General features: G+C 32.8%; 1 protein-coding gene across 3 annotated transcripts in view; it reads right to left on the bottom strand.

The window, feature by feature from the left end:
- The window catches only part of LOC145287923 (diacylglycerol kinase delta-like), a 345,479-nt gene that overhangs the window by 122,356 nt on the left and 197,819 nt on the right, over positions 1-25,304 (bottom strand). For all 3 annotated transcript variants that reach the window (XR_013869227.1, XM_080135873.1, XM_080135874.1), the window contains one exon: positions 19,999-20,103. Coding sequence is in view for 2 of the 3 variants with exons in the window: in XM_080135873.1 (XP_079991999.1) it covers positions 19,999-20,103 (105 nt within the window). In the remaining variant the exon portion in view is untranslated. The remainder of the gene's footprint in view (positions 1-19,998; positions 20,104-25,304) is intronic.

The raw sequence follows: 25,304 nt of genomic DNA, 5'->3' as shown, positions 1-25,304 counted from the left end.
AAAAGTCAAACTAATCACAGATTTGGAATTAGCACCTTTGATCCAATGTTTTCTTTGTTTTTTTTATATCAGAAGTTCTTTAACCTTTTTCAAAACTCATTTTTTAAAATTAAGTGTAAAAATAACTTTACAAACATATTTTGCCATTTTTAGTATTCCCTTTCCAGCCGACTGAACAATATACTTCTAATATTCAGAACTTTTTCACTATCAGTAAAAAAATAAACATAAAAAATAAGCAAACATTGTTTTTTTTTTCTAGTCCAATCGTCATAAATATTTAGCATCTATTTTTTTTTTTTTTATTGGAACTTTTCTTTCTTTTACATCTATGCAGAGATCCCTACACCAAACTCAAACACTATAAGTAGGTTAAAAAGACAATATTTTCGTTTGTTTGGTAGCCATGTGGATAAAGGCATTTTTTATTTTATTTTTTTGGTATAGAATTCCAATTATTTCTTAGCCGATATCAAACAGCATCATAAATCTGAATATTTCTTTTTAATTATTTTATTGGTAAAAAAACATTTTGACATTTGAGAAACCTGGCATTGATGAGTTAGTCAGTAAATTATATTTCAGATTCATAATTAAGATAGAATGAAAAGTATTACGAAATTTGATAGTCTCGTAATTACTATGCACTAAATGCAAAAGTGCTCAATACTACGAATAGAAGAGTAATGATGACATTGATATGGATCACATGATGTAACTAGCTCTTCAGAGTTGAAGTTAACAACAACAAACCTATTTAAAATGTTCAGTTTTAATGTTTCAGTTAGGAAAGATGCCGTGATTTCAAAGTGCATTAAATCTTTGAAAGTCTTACATGAAAAAATGAATATTCTCTCACAGGATATTATGGACTGCACACCCACCAACCTTTATTACAGCCAAGATTATGGAGTTAAGAAATGATTCATAAAAAGAAAAAGTGATCAGGAAGTTAAATAGGTGGGAAACAAAGCAGGGGTGGCGTGAATCTATTGAACTCCCTAGGGGAGATGGTGACTGACAGTTGGTGATCAGTTTTCAAGTAGTCACCTAAAAATGACTTAGAAAGTGGGCAGATGTAGTTGGCTCAAATGATCAGTTATAATCAAAGATCAAAGAGAAAACCTGGGCATTTGGGATTTCCAGGCAAAAAACATTGAATAGATGGGAGTTTGTAAGTTAGTTTGAGAGTTAGACAGATGATGAGAAGAGCAACTAATAATAATAGCCTTTACAAACAAATTATGTCAGTTAAATCTTAGCTGATATACTAGAACTTAGTTCAAGGATGAATGCTAGTAGTGAGAGCTGAATAATATACATACGTCTGCTATGAACAAGTCAAATACAATGTTTTTGTGTTTTTTTATTTTTATTGTGTGAATATGTTTTTTGTGTACACCTTGTATACTAGTGCATGCGGCCTTGTAGATAGAGATGACACAGGCAGAATGAGAAGATCAAGATAAAGAGAAAATCATAAACGAAGATCAACGATTATTGAGGGGAGGGGAAATGTTGCATGATTTAACAATGGTATTATCATTGTTTCTTTCATATAAAACTTTTGGAGATTGGCTATATATTAACTAACGATTATCTGAAATCAAACAAAAAAAAACAAAAAACAAACAAAAAAAAAGCTAATGAATAATACACCTTCTGCCTCTTTACATTCCGTGTTAATAAGGGAATTATTTGTTATATTTTATGTCATAATAGAGCTTCACTCTATGGTTCTCTCTGCAAGTCTTTTGCAGCAAACATTATCTGTGCTTAAATCTAAGTAAAAGCTCCCTGAGCAGAGTTTTTTTCTTAGAACTTTTTGTCTGTGGAACAAAGTACTATGAAGCTGCTTTCTGGCTGACTATAACATGGTTATTTTCAAGTCGAATGCAAACTAATCCTTGAAGAGCCATCCTCTAAAGTAAATTAACTTTAGAATTTCCATTACGACACCGACTAACCATTACCCTTGAAGGGCTTTTGGGCCTTGAGTGGTGAAAAAATAAATAAAATAAAATAAATAAATATAGAGCATTTTTTAGAGGCAGTGAACTTTAAAATAAATCGCAGAATAACATTTTTATCATACAAATGTGATTTATTCCAAAGTTTCACTTTTAGCATTTATAATTTAAATACAATTTCGGGCGTATGGCTTGAGCATATATGATGTAATCTAGAGATCCAATTTTCACAACTCTACACATTAAATTAGGCTGTATTTTGGTAAAAACACTCCAATAATGCACCAAATGTTATCTAAGTGGTCTATTGTGTCTGGCTTATCAGCATAGACATGAGACTTTACATAATTCCAAAGAAAATAATTGCACAAACAAGGTGGTCAGTTGACAGGTCCATTTTATTTGATTGCATTATGTGTGCTATGTGGCATGTAGTTCCATCCTGCTAAAACACATGATGAATTGCCAAACCAAGCTGAATACCACCTCTAAAAGAAAAAAAGAGGAAAAAGAAAACGCTCTGTAGTAAACTAGCTAGTTTTGCCAGCTCACTATCGTTTCAAAGTTTGTTACTTGAAATACTTGAAAAACATTTCAATTCACAAGTTATTTCATAAGTTTTAAACAGGAGATAAAAACTTGTACATTTATTCATATTAACAGTAATTTTGATATAAATTTAATTTATCCTTTATTAAATCACTTTAATTACTGTTAATATTGACAAAAACTGGCATATATATATATATATATACATACATACAGAAAAAATAAGACAAAATTAAAAATGAATGACACCATCATTAAATTATTATGAGCTGTTCAAAAATAGTTGTTGAAATTAGATATGCAAAGAGTTGGGTATTTTTTTGTTCAGAGTGTTGCAGCAAAATTCGACACTTGGTACAAAAAAAAAAAAAAAAAAAAAAAGCAATAAAAACAAAAGTTGTATATGCAAAGACCCAGTAGCTTATTTAGCAACAGTTAGAGTTACATACTAAATTATTTTTCAATGTAACTGCTCCCAGTGGTGACAACCATCTCAATAAAACCATAGTAAAAGTTTGAACAAAGAACTACACTTCCTTTTATATATATATATATATATATATATATATATATATATATATATATATACATACACAGTAAAACGATTTATAATTGTGAATTAAAAATCAGTTTCAAAAAGAAAAACAAAATCAAGTCGATTGTAAGATCGTTTTGGAAAAGATGTTCATTTTATTCAACTTGACAATAAGTATTGACAATAATTTGAAAGTTTTGTCCTTTAAAACAGTCTCCTCATCAGCAAAAATGGGGGGGGGGGGGGTTAAAGACACCAAAATAAAACTAGAATTTTATTTGTGAGCAAGGCAGATATTTCCGGAAATATTTAAAAACAAAAACGAAAAGTTATTACTTTTATGTTGATAAATAAAATAAAAAAATTAGAAATAAGGTTAAAAGAAAAAGTTATATATATTTATATATATATATATATATATATATATATATATTAAGTAATGTGATCTATAATTTAAAAGTTTTAAAAAATTTTTAAATTTAAAAATCAAATTTTAATTAAATTAAAAATCAGTTTCATAAGAAGGAACAACAACAAAGTCAATTATCTACAACAGATAATTGACTTTGTTGTTGTTCCTTCTTATGAAACTGATTTTTAATTTAATTAAAATTTGATTTTTAAATTTAAAAAATTTTTAAAACTTTTAAATTATAGATCACATTACTTAATATTGAATTAGCTCTAGGACATTTAACTATCGAGCTTATTATATATCTAAATTACAACGAGCATTTCTTGTATTTTAATTAAACTAGTAATTTCACTATTACATTAAAATACACTTAGCTCTTTAGACTATTATTCTAATCTCCTTTAAATTTATATATATATATATATATATATATAATTATTTGAAAAGGAAAACTGAGAATTTATAAAATAATGTTAATCAAGGTTTCGTCCCTATTTCAGGGGACATTATCAGGATTTTCAAGGTAAAAATGTAGAAGAAAATGATCATAAATCACATGCGAGTGAACATGGAAAAAAAAAAAAAAAAAAAAAAAAAAAAAAAGTCCTAAAATCTTTCCCAGGTTGAAACACCCAGCCTGTTCAATCATCTACACGTGTGCGTGTGGAGAGGTTGAATTAATCTCTGCATTTATACATACACTAAAACGTCAATCATATACACATGTACTTTTTTCTGATATCCTGTCTTCTTCGTTAAAATTATATAATATACTAATTTATCCAGGATCTGTATTTATATTTTGTTCCTTGATTATTATATTTCCTATAATAGGGGCCAAATTATAAAAACCTTTTCTTTGCGTGATGGTGCTAGTATTTGGAATAAGTGCTGATTCTATAAGTCTTCGTTTAGCTCTATCTACAACGAATTTAATAATTTTTGCATGATTAAAGTCAAACGAGTGATCATGTTCAGCAGAATGGCAAAAAAGTGCATTTAAGGAGTTTCCATTCTTTATGTCTCTTCTATGTTCATCAAGTCTTCTTTCTAAAATTATGTTGTGTTTCTCCTATATATGTTTGATGGCAGTCATTGCAAGGGATAGAGTATATGCCGGCGTTGGATGTAAGGGTTTTGGAGGAGTGCTTAGTAGTTTTTAATGTTTGTTTTATTGTTGAAGTTGTTTGTATCGAATATATACCAAGTTTATTGAGAGTATCGCAAATTTTTCTATTATTAGTATGGGTAGGAATGAAAAGATGTCTGTTTAGTAGGGAGGTATCTGTTTTATATTAGAGTACATTTTCATGGCTTTTTTCACGAAAATATACTCTAATATAAACAAATATAAAACATACCTCCCTATATATATATATATATATATATATATATACACACACACACACACATACATACACACACACCTTATTTATCTCTATTAAAAAATTTGTTTTAAGTTCAGTGAGTATCCTTTGGCATGCTGTTATATTTTGTTTCTAAATTGAAATAATTACTTAAAGTTTATATTACTTTAAAATATACATGTATATAAAGAGCATTTAAACTCTTTCAAATTAAGATATTAGATTCTCTAAGTGATAATTTCAAGACATAACTGATCTTATTACAAGCACTTGATTACGTTACAAGAGGGCACAATAAAGTTATCGCCCCTAAAGAAAAAAACCACTACAGCTTTATTTTAAAACTTTTATTGAAAAAAAATCAATTCAGGTAACTTGATTATGTAGTAGAATTGACATCTATTAATGTAGCCACCTTCAGCCCCAATCACCACCTTGATATGGGTTTGGAACTAGGAGCATGCCTTTTCCACAAGCGCCAGTGGGGACTTGACGAATATTTGACAGATGGCTTTGATGTTGTGGGAGGTCATGTTGGTGATGTTCTCGACGTATGACCAAATGTAGTCCAGCAGGTTCAGGTTAGTAGAGGAGGTGAGGGCAATGAGAGAAGGGTACAAAGTCGTAGCACTCCTTCTGAAGCTAAGCCTAGATCTCTTTGGACTTGTTGGTCTAGGTCTTGCTGCTATATCCAGAGTCTGCCAGCAACCACCTGATTGCATCAGGAGATCACCACACTCTTCAGCACATCCAGGTACACTTTGGTGTTGACTTTCAAGCAGACTTTGAAGATGTGAGGTGGCATGATGTAGCCCTCACTTGAAACCACACCAAAGACCAGAACCATGGCCAGAAACTGTTTTCATCACCCTGGGCACGTCCCTGTTATTCATGGCAATCCAGTGGTGTATTTTAAGGATGATGGCAATGGTCCTGTTGTCATAACTTGGACGAGTAGAGAGCATAAGTTGTATAGTAGTGCATCTCTGATCTTGCTCATTGAACATTGTCACTTTCAGACATGATAGTTGGCTACTATTGCTTTTAGGATTTGTACACAAGTGGCTAACTAGTAGCTGGTCTGTAACCAAAAATGAAAACCGATTTTCATCAAATGGAAATGGAATCATGTCTTTTCTATGGCGACAATTGTATCGTTCCACCCTGTATTATTTCACAAGCAATGAAAACGTGTATGACAAAATATACATTAACTTAATGGAGGGCAATAAGATTAAGTACATAATTCTACATAAATTCATTTGAGCTAAAATGCAAATAAGAAAAAAGTCATTGTAAATTTGCCAAAGTTGAAGAGAATTTCAGACACTATGACTAAAATAAGGAATACGAAAATCCAAGAAGGAAATATTGGCAAAGGTTAATAATTGAAAAGTGAAAATTGAATGAAATCTATTTTTAAAAGCCGAGAGAAATCAATATTGAAAGAACAGAAAGATTGGCCAGAAACAGTAAAGACGAAGAGAATACAAACAATGAAAAGAAGTCTTCAACAAAAGGATAGATCAAACTTTTTTTTTTTTTTTTTTTTTTTTTTAATTGGCAGAGGTGTTTCAATTTCCAAACACATAAGATTCATGATCTGGAACTTTCTTCAAATCCAAACCAAGTTAAAAGGTTTAAAAATTGGTACAGAGAATTTCATAAGAATAAAGCAAAACAAAATTTTGTAGATTTGTCAAAAAAAATAAAAATAAAAAATAAAAATAAATAAAAATAAATAAATTATTCTGTTTAAAGAGATTCATTCCATCATCCAAGATGATCCTGGGTGTGGCATTAAGCTACATATGGTGATGAAACCCCAATTTGGGAGCCATGAGGAGTTCCCTCGTTCCTGTCAGTAATCTCAGGCTCACTCTGAACTAGATCTGTCAGGGCCACCTCTATAGGTTAAATAGAATTTGTCCTGGATACTAGGGCTGTACAGTTAGACAGTACATGGACCAAATCTGGTTTCTAAAAATGTTGCAATGGTATTCATTTGGGTCAACTTGAGCCACGGACTATGCATAGTGGTCATGAGTAGGGCTGTGACAATAATCTTTTCATTCTTTTGACGCAAGTATATATTTGATACAGTAAGACAATCAACAGAGAACTACATCAATCTATATAAAAACATGATATTAACGGATATATACTCAAGAGTCAAACAATGGAAAGAATATGCCGTTGTCACAGCCCTAGTCATGAGTACGGTCACACAAGATGGGTAACCAATTGTGATTACACCAATGGAAGCCAACCATCTGAGACAGATTCCTAAAATACCAAAAGATGTCAGATTCCTAGAATGCTAAAATGTCCTTACATTTAATTAACTTATTATAGCAAACATGAGTTTGAAGCTCTGTTCATGGAATTCTGTCTGCATATGAAGGAAAAAAATGTTTTTCAGTTGTGGTAGCAGACAAGTTCTTGCTGTGAATGTCTTATGAGGAATCAGAGATTAAAGCTCAAGCAAACAACAAGCAAATAAAGATAAAGTAGAGAAAGACTAGCAAGGTTTCTTCTGTGAGAAAAAGGGTTGTAGAGAACAGAATAAATCTTCCTCCCCACTAGATTGTGAAGTCAATTTTGTACTATGTCAAAGGAAAGACTGCTTTGAGCAGTACCTCCTCAAGATGTAGCATTAATATTCCACCTAAAGACATTATTGATTTTTATATAGATAGATTGCATCAAGAGTTAGGTGGTAGAATGATCCAATCATTTTTCTAGCAACCTTAAGAGACTGGGTACATATCTTCTATTTTAGATCTAGGATGAAAATCAGTTCTAGGAATTCATCAAAAGTGGGTTCTTCTGCATTTACTGACCTGCGATTTCAATGAAATTTGTTTAGGTTCGCTTGGCTGACATAAATAACTGGAAAAGATCAGTCGAGTGTTCCTCAATACTTACCGTGCTATCTCTTAAGAATCTATCAGAACTACATTTTTATAAATTGGAACAAATAAAACTCAATTTTAATCATGCAGGTTAGGGTTAGATACACGTTTGTAACTTTATTGTATTTCCATTCTTTTTCTGTTTATTATAATTTTCTCGTAGAGGTTTAACGTTTTGTGATCGGCCACTTCCAGTTATTCCCATCAGTGGCAGAGCTCACCCAACAAACTTTGTGGAAATCACCGGCAGGTAAATGCAGAAATTTACAAGAATTTTCTTTAAAAGAGATTCATTTTGACTTGGGAAAACAAGGATCTTAACGTTAAATGATGAAAAGAGAGAAGCTTAGTTTTAGAAGTGAACATTTACATCTTCATTTTTGTTATAGTTCTTTTCTTTATGGAATATGGAAAAAATTAGGATATGAAAAAAATTTGGATTTGCATTCATAATCATCTGTCATCAACATCATAAGAAATGCAACTGTTAAATTATCGTTTTCCTTTCAAAAGTTTAAATTAAAACTTTTTCCTATATTTTCTTTCCTTTTTCATAAAGCTGTGTTTTCTTGTTTGTTTATAAAACAGTTTGAAAACTCACTTTTCATTCTGGTCCACAGGTTACGTTTTCTTTGAAAGAGTAACCAAGACCTCTGTAGATTATCTAATATAAAAATCAGGTCAGTAAAATGCTGCTTCTAGGAAGATTGAAAATAGAAAATTTTAAGATTTTTTTAAAGAAATTCTCAAACATAATTTTGAGATAGTAAATCCATCTCCTTTTTTTTCTATGGTAAATAAATACAAAGATACAATCGATAGACTACAAGAAAAGCTTACTTTCCAATTTTTTATTAAAAAAAAATTCACTGCTCGAGTTTTGACTGAAGCAATTTCGTTTTGATTATTCTCTCCTCTAATCAATATCAAGTCAATTTTGTACCAAATAATATTAACTCTTTCAAAGAACTTATTTGTACCAAATATTTTAAATTCTTTCATAGGCGATATTTTTTTTATTCCTATTTTATTGTAGTCATAATCTTCCATTCTTTTAAGTGAATTATTTTTCAAAACATTCTTTTACTGTCCTCATATCTAATTCTAACCCTAACTAGCAATTACTTATACCTAGAAATAAGTGGATAAAAAAAAAAAAAATTAACTGCCCTAAAACGCTATAAATAGCTTGGAAATAGGAACCATTCACATTCAATTTCTATATTGGATTCCCTACTCTAAGTTCTAAAATAACTGGGGGAATTTTGTACATGTTTTATTTTGTATTTTTATTTTTGCCAAGTTTTTCACGATGTTCATATATAAATGCCTCAATAGAATCTAAGTTTTTAAGGATGGGTTAATCTACAAAGTGAAGGTATTAATCAAAAAAAAAAATATACAAAAAAAATTTTTTTTAAATCTTGTTATGATCTTATTTTTTTAAGTTAATAAAAATAACCTAAGAGCCAAAAGCAATAAAAACCTAAATTAACCAATATTAAATTGCTCCATTTATTGCAATCAATCAGCAGACTGTTCTCATCTTGAATATTATTTTTTACATTTCGGTTTGATGCAACCACCAACGTTCCTCAGCCCTAACTTGTCAAACTGAAACTTTTATGTCAAACTTGAGAATCTGTATAGAATTTTGCACAGAACCCTTTGATACATGGTCCCATTCCATAAGCCATGACTGGATAGAAGTCCTAAGTAATTTGCAATTGTATTCTTTGTATCGGTCACACTGAGGATTGAACCTTCAACCTTCACAAAAATATAACTTACAACTGGATTTTACCAAGTACTTATCCACTACACTATGGGTCAGTAAAATAACACTCAAGATGTTAACAATTATCCAAATAATATAAATTATCAATCCTCATCTCAAAAATTTACAAACAAATTGCCTAGCCAAGAAAGTTTGAAACGTATAAAAAAAAAAAAATTTTTTTTAAATGGAGGTGAAAGGTTTGTGTGGGTATCGGGTGGGGAATATGAAACTCGGGTCTTTTTCATGAAAAGAAATTGAGTTACGAGAAAAACTAAAAAGGTAAAGTCGTGGATAACAATGACAGAAACGAAGACTGATTTGGTTTGCTATTGATCAGAATAGACATAACCAATAATTGGCTAGATGATGAAGAGAAAATAAATAAAAGCTTTAATCAATGCAATAGTTTCTAAGCAACTGGGACAGAGCAGCAGCGAGTATACCAAAGGATTTTTATGTAGGAACTTTTTTTTACCCTTCTATTCATTCATCCCCAAGCTTTACAAGCAATATTTATTTTAACTCTCCTCCTATTGATTCCCCAATATATGCAACAGATTTGTCTGAACATGTTATTTTGTTGAAAGAATTTGTTGAATAAATGATCTTGATGTTTTTTTTTTTTCTTTTTAGAATTCAGTAGATTGGTTGGAACTAGTTTATAGAGATGGAATAATTTAAGCAGCAAGTATAATGGTAGATGTATTTTCGGTTTGAACAATAATACCAGAACTGATTGGTAGGAGAAACGTCTGTTTCTTTCATTCAAATACAATTTTTCTAAGTAAACAACAAAAATAAATAAAACTGGAAAAATTTTTAAAGAAATTATCCTCTTGCTATAAAAATTATTTTTTTAATACTAAGACAGCCAGAATAAATGAACATGTGAGCACAATCAAATAAGACAAGTACACAAAACTAAGACCTCATAAGTTGTTCTGGTGTAAAGAAATTTCTTGTGTTCTTTTTAGAAGTCATTTTCTTTGCTTTGATAGAAAAAAAAAGTACTGATAGCAAAAGATGGAGCCTGATAATAAATGAGGTCATATACAGCATAATCACATTGATACCAGTTCTTGTTAGATCACAAGAGTTAGGCAACGTTAAGCCTGGTCAGTACCAGATGGTAAACCAATTTGGAAATACCAGATACTGTATATAGGAGGACGCTGACACCTTGCAAGAGTTGCAAAAACCTAACATCATTATCTCAACTAACAGGGATATACGTGCAATAGAAAACCGCTTATGAATTTCATACTCCCTCCTTTGGAGGAAACAAGTTAAACTCACCTAGTGTTAGTGCTGCAGTTTCATTTGATTTTTCATTTCATTTCAACAAACTAGGTAACAATAAGTGAAATGAAAGAAAATATTGCTTATAAATAATGTAAAGCCAGTTGAACAAATGTGAAAACACTAAAAATCAGGATAGCAAAACAAAATTTTGCATTAATCTTTAAACAGTATATAACTATTTTTACAAGAAATACTTTAAAATCCACACACACAACTCATTGATATACATATATAACTCATTAGTATACCTATATCTATCTCTAATCTACTCTTAGATCATGTATAATGTACTGTTGTCAATTCTTTCTTATCGGCAACCCCCTCTTTCTCTCAGACGGACATGATGTTGCCAGTTTCAATCTTTCCTATAAATAATATTATGGCAGGTGTTCTTCAAAATTGAACTATTCCCTGCTTCATTTGGTCTAATGAAATCCATCAATGAACTATTTTGATAATTTATTGAAATACATTTTATTACAGTAGCTTCTTGCCAAGACTACAAGCTTATGGAACTCTTCCCGCTGACTGTTTTCCTTCTACCTATAGTATTGGTCTTTTTAAGACTAAGACCAATAGGCATCTATCTTTGCAATAATAATTATCCATTCTTGGTAGCTTCTTACATCAAGTGGCTTCATGACTTGTCTGGAGCGATTTTCCACTTAAAAAATGTTTTGCCAGTCATGATTCAAGTACTCAAGTAATCTTGGAAGCTTATATATCGCTATTTCATAACCGATCTGATTATTAGAAGTATATTCTTATTTCATACTTGTGTGTGGGTGTGTGTGTGTATATATATATCAGAAAAGTGAGTACACCCCTCACATTTCTTCAAATATATCTCTTCATGGTACAACACTGAAAAAATAATTTTTTGACACAATGAAAAGTAGTCTGTCTGCAGCATATATAACAGAGCTAATTTATTTTTCCCCTCAAAATAACCCAATATAGCCATTAAAAGCTAAATCCCTGGCAACAAAAGTGAGTACACCCCTAAGAAACTACATCCCTAAATGTCTAAATTGAGTACTGTTTTTGTTTCCTTTCCAAAATGTCATGTGACTCATTAGTGTAACTTTGCCATGTGTTCATAGGGAGCAGGTGTATTCAAATTTGTAGTGCAGCTCACACACTTACCAGTCACTGAAAGTTCCAACATGGCACCACATGGCCAAGAACTCTCTGAGGATAAAAAAAAAAAAAGAAAAAAAAAACATTGTTCTGTTACATAAAGATGGCCAAGACAACAAGAAGATTGCTAACACCTTGAAACTGAGCTGCAGCACAGTTGCTAAGATCATCCAGCATTTTAAAAGAGCAGGGTCCACTCAGAACAGGCCTCGGGTAGGTTATCCAAAGAAGCTGAGCAATGTGCTGAGCATCACATCCAAATTCTTTCTTTGAAAGATCGGCATAGGAGTGCTGTTAGCATTGTTGCAGAGAGTAAAGAGGTTGAGGCTCAGCCTGTTAGTGTTCAGACCATACGCCGCACACTACATCAAATTGGTGTGCATAGCTGTCACCTCAAGAGGAAGCCTCTTCTGAAGGCAATACATAAGAAAGTCTGCTGAAGACATGTCAACAAAGCCCATAGATTACTGGAACCATGTCATATGGTCTGATGAGATGAAATTTAATTTGTTTAATTCTGATGGCCTTAAGCATGTGTGGCAGTGACCAGGTGAGTACAAAGATAAGTGTCATACCTACAGTCAAGCATGGTGGTGGGAAGGTCATGATCTGGGGCTGCATGAGTGCTGCAGGTATTGGAAACATGAACTCCAACATGTACTGTCAAATACTGCAGCATGATCTCCTCCCTCCAGAAGCTGGGTCGCACAACATCACACATCTAAGTCAACCACTGCTTTACTGAAGAGACTAAGGGTAAAAAGGTGATGAACTGGCCAAGCATGTTTCTAGAACCCAATAGAACATCTTTGGGGCATCTTCAAGCAGAAGGTGAACAAAGTCTCAAATATCCGCCAGCTCTGCAATGCCCAGGAGAATAAAAGCAGTTTTGGATAATGATGGTGACCACACAAAATATTGAGAGTTGACATGTATGTTATTATTGACAACTTTTCGTAATGGATTTGTAAGGGGTTTCGTTTTAATGTGTATGTATATGCATAGAATAATCCAACCTTTCCACATGCGCATTTATAGATTCTGCCCAGAATGGGAAGGACTTTAGGATTTGTTTTTCTCTTTCACTCGCATGTGGTCTGTAATCGTTTTCTTCTACATTTTTCCTACAAAATCCTGATGATGTTCCCTGAAATAGGGACGAAACGTTGATTACTATTTTATTAAATTTCGGTTTTCCTTCTCAAATAACATAACATTAACCATCGCTTGTATTTATATTTTATTTTTACTCTCTCTCTCATATATATATATATATATATATATATATTATATATATATATACACATACATACATAAATTTAGTATGATAATAAACTTAAAACAAGATATAAATATTTAATATTTATATAAACAATCCAAACCAGATGCCAAGAATGGAGAAGAGTTTCACTACTATATATGCCGGTACAGTTGGACTTGGCTGACTTTCTGCTGATGGATTGAGAGTACTGGATTGACAGTTCCTGGCTGCCGTTATGACCGATAGTACAGGAGCCCTAACTCTTTGGTAGCGCTTAGAGCAGCTGCTCTGTCAACAGTTGTATCATATCAGGATGTTTGTTGTGCCATGTAATGCATGGAAAGGGACTCTGCACTCATCACCGGTGGGTTTTCCTAAGGCCATAATCATGTAGGTCAAGACAGCTGATGGTCTGATATTCTGCACAACCACTCGTCCAACACCCCTCACTCACCCTAACTAAAACTTTTAAATTAAATAAAATAAAAGTTGAATAAAAAATTACATTTAAACCAGGACCAAACTAAAAAAATAAAAAAAAAATAAAAATAAAAAAAAAAACTAGCCTACGAATGTCCGCGGGTTTAGAACTTAGATGACGTTGAATCATTTCTCCTAGTAAACACCCCGGATATCTTAGCATTAAGTGAAACTAATCTACATTCCTCCATTCCCTCTAAACATTTTAACATGCCTGGTTATCTCCCACTCTGTGGTAAGAACTCGGACAGACATATGCACGGGCTTGGAATCTATATTTGTAACCCCCCCGCCCCCGACTAGAGAAACTAAACTAGAATCAGACGATCAGGCCTTTATGCGCATCAGATTAAACATGCAACATAATATTAGCTACATGTATTTTTTCTACCGCTCTCCCTCGACCCAAGACTACCCTAATAAACAAAGTTTCTGACAGCATAGATATAGCACTCTCCCTCGATACTAGCGTGCAAATACATGTATTTGGTGACTTTAATGTCCACCACAGTAACTGGCTTGAGTTCTCTACTTACAGACGCAGCTGGTAGCACAACACATAGGGAATGAGATATAGAGAACCTATCACAGACGATTACATTTCCAACATGTTTCCCAGACGAGCAAGATCAATATGCCTCACTTCTAGATCTATTTATGACCACAGTTCCCGATGATTGTACAACGAATGCCCACAGCCCACTCGGGAATGCTGATCATGTTGTGATAATAGTTGAAATTGCCCTAAATTCTCGACCCAAAACTGAAGACCCATTGCTCAAAACAACAAGGTATTACAAAAAGGCTGACTGGGATCTCAGAGATGCCCCATGGCGAAATATCTTTTCTCTTCCAGCTGAACAATGCACAATTGAGACCACTGAATGGGTTCAAAACTGCAACTGAAGCACATGTTCCCACATGGAAATTCTATAGCAAGCCCCACTCTCCCTAATGGTTTACTTCTACTTGCGCAGCTGCCATTGCTCAAAGGCAGCCTGCGTACCGCAGATTCAACTGACATAAGTCCACTTTAAACAAACAGAAGTATATAGAAGTTAGAAGTAATTGTAAGAGAGAAATAGCGACAGCTAAGACAGAATACACTGAAACCACCAGAAAATGCATCGAAGCACAGAAATTAGGAACCCGTGAGTTTTGGAAAATCTACAACAGTGTAGTTAATAATGATCAGTCAACGATTCCCCCACTATCAAATAATCAGGAGGTTGTTTGCACGGCAATCGAGAAGGCTAACATGCTTGCCAGTTGGTTTGCCTCTAACTCCACATTGAACCTAGCACACCATTCCCTCTGACTTTCCTTTGTGGACAGAAGCCACACTAGAGGATTTGAAAATCACCCCTTCTTAGGTATATGGTATCATAAAAAACCTAGACACCTCAAAAGAATTTGGACCTGATCTCATCCCGGCTGTGCTATTAAAAAAATGCTCCACTGAGATTACTCCAGTTCTCTTCAAACTTTACCACAAATGCCTCAACGAATCTTGCTTTCCTGATTGCTGGAAAACCGTTTCTGTGGTACCAGTTTTCAAGAATTCTGGCGAAAGAAATGACCCATTAAATTATCGCCCCATTAGCCTTCTCCCACTTTTTGCCAAAATATTTGAGTCCTTAATTAATCAAGCTGTAGTCCATCACCTTATAGCTAATAAACTCCTGACCAATAATCAATATAGATTTAGGCAAGCCCGTTCTACAGCAGATATCCTAACTAATCTCTGAATGTATATACCATTCACTGGACAAAACATGGGCAAGTAGAGCGGTAGCCCTCGATATATCTAAGGCTTTTGACAGTGTATGGCACAATGGTCTTTTAAGGAAAATTAGATCATATGGTATCACTGGAAGAATACATAATGTAATTAAATCCTTAAGAGAAAAATCCAGATTGCCTCAATGGTTGTATATCTAAACAAAATGATATAAATGCGGAGTGCCTCAGGAGTCTATCCTTGGACCTTTATTATTTTTATTATTCTTGATATTCATAAATGACCTCCCTGATAAAATTGTTTCGGTGATGGGTATATTTGCTGATGACACCACACTATAGCAAGCATGAGGGGAAAATAAATGAACACATATCTAAGGAAATGGCAGAAACACTAGAGGATGACCTCCAATCTGTAGTAGAATAGGGACAAAAATGGAGGGTCACATTCAATGCTGCCAAGAATAAGCTTGTTTCCTTCAATAATTACAAGAAACCTTTTCTACCACCAATAGCAATGGCCAAGAATACATTACTCGAAAGTACTTCCTTTAAACTCCTTGGTCTAATGTTTACAGGAAACATGAACTGGAATAGATACATTGAGAGCATGTCCAAGGCTGCTGCAAAGAATGTGGGCTCTCTCTACCATGCTAGAAAACTACTTACGCCTGAAAGTATCTTGTACCTCTATAAGGCCACCAATTGCCCATGTATGAAGTACTGTTGTCACATTTGGGCTGGTGCATCTGCTACTTGTCTCACTTCTCGACAGGGTTCAAAAGAGAGTCGCCAACCTGATAGGTCCTGAACTGTCATCTAAGCTTCAGCCTCTGTCCCATCGATGAAATGTTGCATCCCTCTGCCTGTTCTACAAGTACTTTAATGGTGAATGCTCTGACGAACTACAAACACTTCTACCCCCTCGACATGAACACCCAACAAACAGCTAAATCCCACCCCTTCACAGTAGAGATCCCAAGGCGTAAGAGAGCCTTCTACTCCAATAGTTTCTTCCTCAGAACTGTTAGACTTTCGAACTCGCTTCCGGGATTCTGCTTTCCCAACTATACTGACATGCAGAAGTTCAAGTGTAATGTGAACAGACATCTTGACATTTATCTCCATCCATAATACTAATAATGTCCCTGATAGTAGCCCCCTACTTCAAAGTGGCACTGTGCATTGTTTGGGGTGAAAATTGAATTTAAAAAAAAAAAAAAAAAAAAAAAAAAAAAAAAAAAAAAAAAAGCTTAAATATAAGAAAATAAGATTCGAAAAAATCTACATATAATGAAAAACAGAAATTTTATTATCCGACAAGAAATACTAAATTAAAAAATAGAACATCTATCCTTTTTGTTTATTACCTGTTCTTCAAACTTCCTGTCTTAGATTTGCATCTGGATATTACCAAACATGAATTATAACCTACGGATTTCTACTGACTTCCCCTACTTCTTTGATAATCCAGAACTTTGTTGCTATAGCTACTCCCATTTGCTATGCAATTTCAAAAACTTGCTTTTATGCAAATATGTTAGTATTCATATTTTGCAGCTTCATTTTATGCTTGAAATGATATTTCATCATATTAGGTTGGTGCAAAAATTATGTTTCTTTTTTTTGACTCAAAAGACAACATTTTTGCACCAACCTAATATTGTGCTATTATCCTTCTGCTGATGAAACTTTACGGTGTAAGGAAGTCTTAATTTTTAATTTAGTATTCCTTATGGGATAATTTTTTATTTTTTTATTTATTTTTTTTTTTTTTAAATGATTTTAACGCTATCTGAAAATATATTGAGCTCTTTATATGTACAAAAGTATGCTATTTTGATCTTAATTTCTTAACAGCCATTTTGGAAAAGTTTATTTCATGTTATATTATACGCAGGAATTCTTTTGATTTGATTAGTTTTATAGCATATCAACCACTTTTTTCTTTTTACAAATGAATCATTGAAGACAAACATTTTACGTATAGGTGAATGAATCTATAAAAAAATAGCTACATTAAGGAAGATTCAATTTAAACAGGTTTTTGCATTCAGAAAAGGGGGGGGGAGAGTAAAAAATGTTTTGCAACAAAAATAAAATATGGATAAAATTATAGGAAATCAACAGAAATTTACGAGTAGAGAAAAACAGAAATCAATATTGGAAAAAAAAAATCGAAACAAATTTAGATGAAGTGGAAATAAAAAAATCCATGGTAATCCGATTTCTTATTTCCTAATATAAATGTTTTAAAGATTTGGAACAACAAATGGGAAATTCAATTTTATATTATTGAATTCCATTTGATTTAATGTAAAAATAAATGAAAAAGAAAATGAACTTTCCATTGCCCAAAATAAAAAAAAGCGATGATTTAGTTTGGTTTGTCTGTTTTAGGATGGTATATCATTCTTAATGTTTGGCCCGTTTTTTACTGGCAACTTGTCCTATTAAGGGAGATAACTTTTTCATGTCTAATACACTGTATTTTTTTTTATGTTTATGTTCTTATTTCAATTTTTTTTTTTTTTTTTTTTTTTTTTTTTTTTTTTTTTTTTTTTTTTTTTTTTTTTACTCACTCAAACAAGACATGCCATTTGGATGTAAGAGGCTACTATTTGAGACCATGCCTAAGAAAGATTAAGATACTGGTTTATGCTACATTTAAACTTCTGCATATCAGTAGAGTCAAGGCAGCAGGTAGCAGGAAGAGAAAGTCTAGCTGTTCAAGGAAAGAAACTTTGAGAGTTGAAACTATTAGAGTTGAAAGCTTTCTGACATCAACAGTTAAGGAGTATGATTTTGTTGCTAAGTGGGGTTTTTGAGGACATGTATGCCGAGGGGTCATAAGCACAAGGAGTTCAGAGAACATTCATTAAAATACTTGTAAAACAGGCACAGAGATGCAACATTGCGGCGATGGGACAAGGCTTGGAGCTTAGTTGACAAAGCAGGACCTATTAAGATTGGAGACTCTTTTTTGGACGCTATCCAAGAGGGAGAGACTAGTGATAGATGCACCAGCCCAAATGTGGTAACAATACTCCATGCATGAGTGAATACTGGTTTTGTAGAGGTACAGGATACTCTTAAGTGTGAATACTTTTCTAACACGATAGAGGGAACCCACCTTCCTTGCAGCAGCCTTCGCATTGTATTTGTTCCAGTTTATATTTCCAGTGAATGTTAAGCCAAAGAGTTTGAAGGAAGAATTCTAAAGTAAGGTGTTACTTGTCATGAATATCTGATTGGAGAAGCTTCTTGTAATTGTTAAAATGGTATATGCATTCAGAGATTACTTAAAATATCTGCAGTATAACGGCATTGATAAGCAGTATGGATTTAGACAGAGAGAAGATTAGTTTTTGCAAGGTAGTGGACTAGTGTTTAAGGTCTCAAAAATTTTAGCAAAAAGAGGAAGGAGACTGAGAGGCTGATAATTGAGAGGGTTAGTCCTTTCATCACTGAGGCCATCTTCCAACTATTAGGAAAGCAAGTATCAGCATTTCTTGATTAATATAAGAGGTAGGAGATCAGGCCAACATGCCTTGGAGGGGTCTAAATTTTTTATGCTATTGCGCACACGAGAAGGGGGTATTTTCAGTGTAGCTTCAGTCTGCATAGGGAAATTTGGGAGGGAGTTAGGTTGTTGCTTCTAAAATGGAGTTGGAGGTGAATCGCCGGGTAAGCAGTTCCGCTTTCTTAGTTGCCATGCATGCAACCTTCTGGTTGTTGGATCTTGAAGGAATTACAGATTGCCCCTTTATTCAATGTTTAGATTTTTTATTCACAAAAAAAAAAAAAAAAAAAAAAAAAAAAAAAAAAAAAAAAATTGTTTTAAACTGGAAAAGAAAGCATTTTTATTGGCTAAAGAAAAACTTTTCCATTGGAAGAAACTGAAAATACAATTTCAGTGGCAATCAGAATTTAATATTTTTGGAAATCAAATTAAAGATCTTGACTATACATTTTTTTTTAAACGTATTCGAAACCAATGGAAAATGAAGTCCATGTTACAGGTTTACTAGGTAATACTAGTAAGTGTGGAGCATGCAAAATAACCATGGTTTTGATCAAAAGAAAAAATAATGTAGATGGATGCTAATGGGAATACTGTTGACTTAAAATCTATAAATAAGTTGAAATAAAGAAAAAAATAAGTATAGAAGAAGTATGGAAAATTTGGGATGAAAAATTATCTCCCTTGATTATCACCAAGCAAAAAAATAAATAAATAAATAAAATAAAAGACCCATATTTTGGGATCATTTAATACAGAAACGTAAGTTAACTATTGTAAACAAGTTGAATAGATGTTATTAATTTATGTATAGGTAGAGGGAGAAGAGGATTAAAGATAACTTTTCTCAAAAGTATTGGTGCATTTGAATCCAATAGATTTAAGATTTAAAGTTGACATAATTTATTTCATAATCAAATAGACAATATACATTAAGCACATCAAACAACCCCTACAAAAATCAGAAAAAAAATATCTTTACAAAGATGTATTAAGAAAAAAAAGTATATGGCGTTCTTACATCATAGTATTCATTCGTACTGGCAGTTTTGATGGCAGTAATCCAGTCTTCCATCTCTTTCCTGCTTTCCGCACATAATATTAAATTGCGAGATGGAGTGATCACCTGGAACCAGAAAGAAATAAAGTTAAATCCAAATAAAAAAAAAAAAAATGCTCATCTTACAAACAGAAAATAGGACTTAATAGAACAAAAGGAGTTTTGTTTTTAGAATTGATCTAAGTTTTGCCAATATCTTTTTTTTTTTTGTTAAATGACAACTAAGATATGAGAAGAAACTATCAGTGTCACGCAAAGGCCATCTTAAAATAACTCTCCTCTCCTGTCCTTCCCACAGACACACTCCCTTAAAGTGAGCATTATTACATAACTAAGTGACGAAGGAAACGCGCGAACAAAAAGCTATAAAAAGAATCACTAATCAAAACAAACTCTTCATAAGATCACGTCTACACACGTGTTTGTTGTAATCATTACAATTAGAAGATAAAGATGATTTCAATAAGGAAATAACTGAAGCAATAATTTGACATGCATTATAAAGGTATTTTTGGAACCGTGTATTGTATTAATTGTTAGCACAACTATTCTCACCTTTGAGATTTTAACATTTCTGTTGATGTAACCTCCGACCTTCAGATCGTTAAGGACCTGTGGCAGAACAGATAAAAATGCTAATCATCAGTTCTAAGTGATTATCATCTGGAGTTGTTGGTTATATGATTGATGGGGTAATAGTAATACAACTACAAATTGCTTAAAACTTTTCCAAGAGTTATAGCTGAGGGAACAAGAGTAAGCTACTTACTCCCCAGGGATTAAATGCAGATGCCAGAGTTTGACAAGATGCATCTGAAAAAGTTTGGAGGTTACATTAACCAAAATGTGAGAAAAATCTATTTCTGGACAGTTTTTTTTTGTTTTTTTTGTTCCTCTTTCTCTCAAATCTATCCTTATCAGTTCCCTCATGTTTTCCTTGGCTTTGCCCTGTGGGCTGACCCTGCTACCTCAACTGTTCTACATCTAAGTCAAGAACTTTTATCCTTTAAATGAGGCCATACTATCGGTCTTCTGTTCTGCACAGATCTCCCTATATTGACCAGAATTTTTCTTCCAAGATCATCAAATCTACTAAGCTTATCTTTAAGACTCACATTACACATCCATTCTATAATTCATATATCCTTTCTCCTCATGCAACGCATTTCCTCAACCATCACTAACCAGGTTTCACTTGTTTTGGCAATGGTAATGCTTTGCCAGTTAGTAATGGATAAAATTCCTTGAACTACCTCCATCTCTCTTAAATCTTCTGAGCCTATCAAATGAGAGGTTCATATGTTGGTTAAAAATCAAGCAATGCTGAAACAAAAACAAAGAAAAAAAAACCCCAAAAAACATAAAATGTAAAACTATTCATTATTCATCTTCTGATCCATTTCATTAACTGACCTTTTCCTGAAGCAGTAAAAAACAATTATTTTTCTTTTATTTTGAAACGGGATTATTCTGCAAAATTATATATATATATTCTTTTTGACCTAGAATGTTAAATAGTTTTGATTGGTAGCAATTAGTCTAAAGCAACAGTGATTAGGGCTTGACTATATAAAAGGCCTCATCAAACTCAAATGAGGCATGCAGCCCCCCCCCCCAACCACACACACAATTCTTACTAGGGATTGGGTAAGGTGATGGGATGCCTCTATTTCTACATTTAATAAATTAAAAGTTTGTTTTTGTTTCTAGAAATATTGTATTTAATGAATATCTTCATCTGCAAACAACAAAACAGGATTCAATGCATATTCATTTAGTATTAGGATTCTGTTCTCATCTTGAGTGTTATTTTCACAACGTTTCAGGCAATGTAACCTGATTTTATGTGTATCTTGTTGGACTCCAACCTCAAATGCGAGAACCTGCACAGAATTTTAAACAGAACCCTTTATTTAATCTATGAGGGTAGTATGCTTACATTCTGTCAGCCATAGCCAGATAGAAGTCTGAAGGAATTTGCAATTGTATTAATATCACCCGCATTGAGTATTGAACTTTCAATCGCCGCCCCCTTTGATTAAATAAAGGGTTCCATTCCAAATTCTGTAGATTCCAGAGTTCAGCAAGATACGCCTGAAGAAAATCAGAAGTTGCATCGGTCGAAACTAGTAAATAGCACTCAAGATGAGAATAGTCTGAATAATCCAAATTAACAATTTGGATGTCAAAAAAGTCAGAAGCATATCCATTTGTTCATTAATACGAAACTTTTATCCTTTTCTAAGTATTGATATCTCATTTTTTCAACTACTTTGCATCTGATATGATCTTTTGTTGTGGTTTACATTTTTGTATCCCTTTTTATATTACTGGCTTAATGTTTTAAACTAAGTAGGGGGGGGCATGCAAGTTTTAAAATAAGTTTTCAGGGTGCTTGCTAAGATACAGTCGACAGATTTTTTTTATTTTAACATGCCGTTTTAAGCAAAAACAATATTACGTACTTGTCATGCCGAAAATAGTAATATATCCAATAATTATGAAAAATCGAGTAGAAATTTATTGCTAGTAGGGTGTGACAACAATATTCTTTTCATTCTTTTGACTCAAGTATATATCAGATACAGTAAGCCACAGTCAATCAACCGAGAACCACATCAATCTATATAAAAACATAAGATATTAACAGATATATACTCAAGAGTAAAACAATGAAAAGCATATGCAGTTGTCACAGCCCTAGTTATAATTTTTACGAAAAATTGGGTAAAAATCACATTTTTTTTAGACGTTATAGTCAGCATTAAGGGGCTAAACACAGGGCACATAACTCCGAAAAATATTTTACATTACTAGTATCATGGCTGAAATATTTGTCTATAGCGATAGACTGTTTTTTTTTTTAAATTAAAAACACAATAGCAGTTGTTCTCAAATTTTCATAATTTTTGGATATATTACTATTTTCGACATGACAAGTATGTATTATTTTTGCTTAAAACGATAAATTAAAGAATTGATTTGTCGACTATAACTTAACAAGCAAAACAGTAAAAAGAAAAAAAAAAAACAGCAGCATGCTTGTTGGAGAGTTCTCTTAAAACTAAGTACATCCAGTTGAAGTCAACTGATTCAAGATTTAAAAACATTCTGAAGAGATATGAAGCATAAAATCACAAATTACCAGATTAACAATTCCAAATCATCTGAAAATGGCTGTCTGGTCAGAATCAAAGCACATTATTTGTTTAAGAACTAGAGATTGATACACTTAAACTAGGGGAGAAAAAAAAAAATCATTTTTAAGTTATGAAAATTGTTTCAAAAGTAAAGGCTCCTATTTTTAAAGCTCAAAAAATTAAAAAGCTATGAATACTGGAGTTGTATCATTAAAAGAAAAAGACTTTGTACTCCAAAATTTATTTTTCTACGTAGTCACCACCATTCTCAATGCACTTTTGTCAAAAACTCAATGACTCATCTCTGCTTCTGACAGATCCACAAAGGTTGCTTTCTTAGAATCTCACACTGTCAATATCTGCAATAAAGGGATGAAACTTTCACATCATGAATGCATGTTCAATCATAAAAATTCAATTTGCAATCCCCTCTGAACCATTTGAGTGGAATAAAGGAAAATAGGAGCCACTACTTTTGGAACGGCCCTCGTACATATGAAAAATGTCTAAAACAAAATTTAAATGATGATGGCTGTCTTTTCTTTTATGTTGAGAATTTTTCATAATTCATTAAAAACCCAATGGATTCACAAGTGTGGCAAACATTACTTTAAAATCAAAATGCTATAAATAATATAGCATGCATATAAATTATTAGTGGTGAAATAAAGTGATCTTTTGTGAGTGGTAAGACAAATATGAAGAGATAATTTGGATGAAAATGATTCTGTAGATCAATAAAAATTATTACTTAAACTGGAAGAGGAGGAAAGAGGGTCTTTTTCCGGTTGTAGAACATGCTTAGATATATTTTAATTCATGCAGATTCTGTATTTATTATGGAGCCAGTTCTCTACTGAATATATATATATATATATATATTTACGAGTGGCAGACGGATGTTTATTTAAATAGACATTTGGACAGATTAATTGCGGCCACCGCTTCCGTAGTCAGGGGGTAGAACTGCCGACTGTCATCACGACGGTTCTAGGTTCGATCCTCAGCTTGGGATAGGTGTTAGTCTAGCGGCACTGATGAGTTGTGAAACAACGAAACAGGACTGTATGTCGATGACTAAAATATATTATATAAGCAAAAGTACCAGTTGTTGACTGGGTTCAAAAAGCCTACAGAAAATGGACTGATTTATAAAAGTATGCTAGGTTATGAAAAGGATATTCTATGGAGGTCAGACGCGAGCGAACACCCCATAATTTTATTATACCATATTTCTTTAAACTGAAACAATTATCAAAGTATACCTACGCAGATAGACATGAAGTCTTTAAAGTTTGTGCCTATTTCTATTCTATGGAGGCCAGGCACGAACACATACCCCCACAATTTTATTATACCATCCCTATTTAAGTTAAAACATACTTATCAAAGTATTATTAGGTACATCTATATCAAAAACACTTGTAAACTTTTTTAATTTTTAAATTTTCTTATTTCCATACTTTGTGGACCAGGCGCATACGCAGACTCCACAATTTTAATGAATCATCATTATGCCAGATCAAACATACCCATTCCTCTGTCTCGATACATCTTCTATCATTATATGTGATCAGTTTTCTATAATAGTCAACCATATAGGAGCCTATTCGTGACCAGACACACACACACAGACATTCAGCTTTATATTATAGGTATATATATTAGTAATGATTTCTAAAGATTAAAAAAAAAAAAAATGGCTTCAGTGCCATCAGCTAGAATCAAAACATCTAAAGCTCCAGTCACGGTCGCTACCATTTGAGCTATTGACAAATAGATAAGGAAGATTTAAAATTAAACCACTTTAAGTTATGAATGAATTTGCATATGCACAGAAATAGAAATATGTTGGCAAGTTGATATGAACATTTTTCATTTCAACTTGCCGACATTTCTGTACACATTATCCATCCATTCAAACAAAAATGTTACATCAATGATGGTTTATAATGAGTATCACTATTTCGTGTTAATTTCAGTGTTATTTGACCAGTAGTTTAAGAGTTTATCGATTAACTATTTTCAGACACACATCTGTTTTATTTATATAGATAACAATTTAAAAAGAATTACTTTGAAAATGAGGACATATTCAATTATCTAACACCAAGCAATGCTTATCAA

The sequence above is a fragment of the Euprymna scolopes genome, chromosome 11, assembly GCF_053919585.1.
Source record: "Euprymna scolopes isolate OS-2025 chromosome 11, ASM5391958v1, whole genome shotgun sequence".
Lineage (NCBI taxonomy): Eukaryota > Metazoa > Mollusca > Cephalopoda > Sepiida > Sepiolidae > Euprymna > Euprymna scolopes.
Note: the sequence above shows the minus strand (reverse complement) of the source record. Positions and strands in the feature narration are given on the sequence as shown.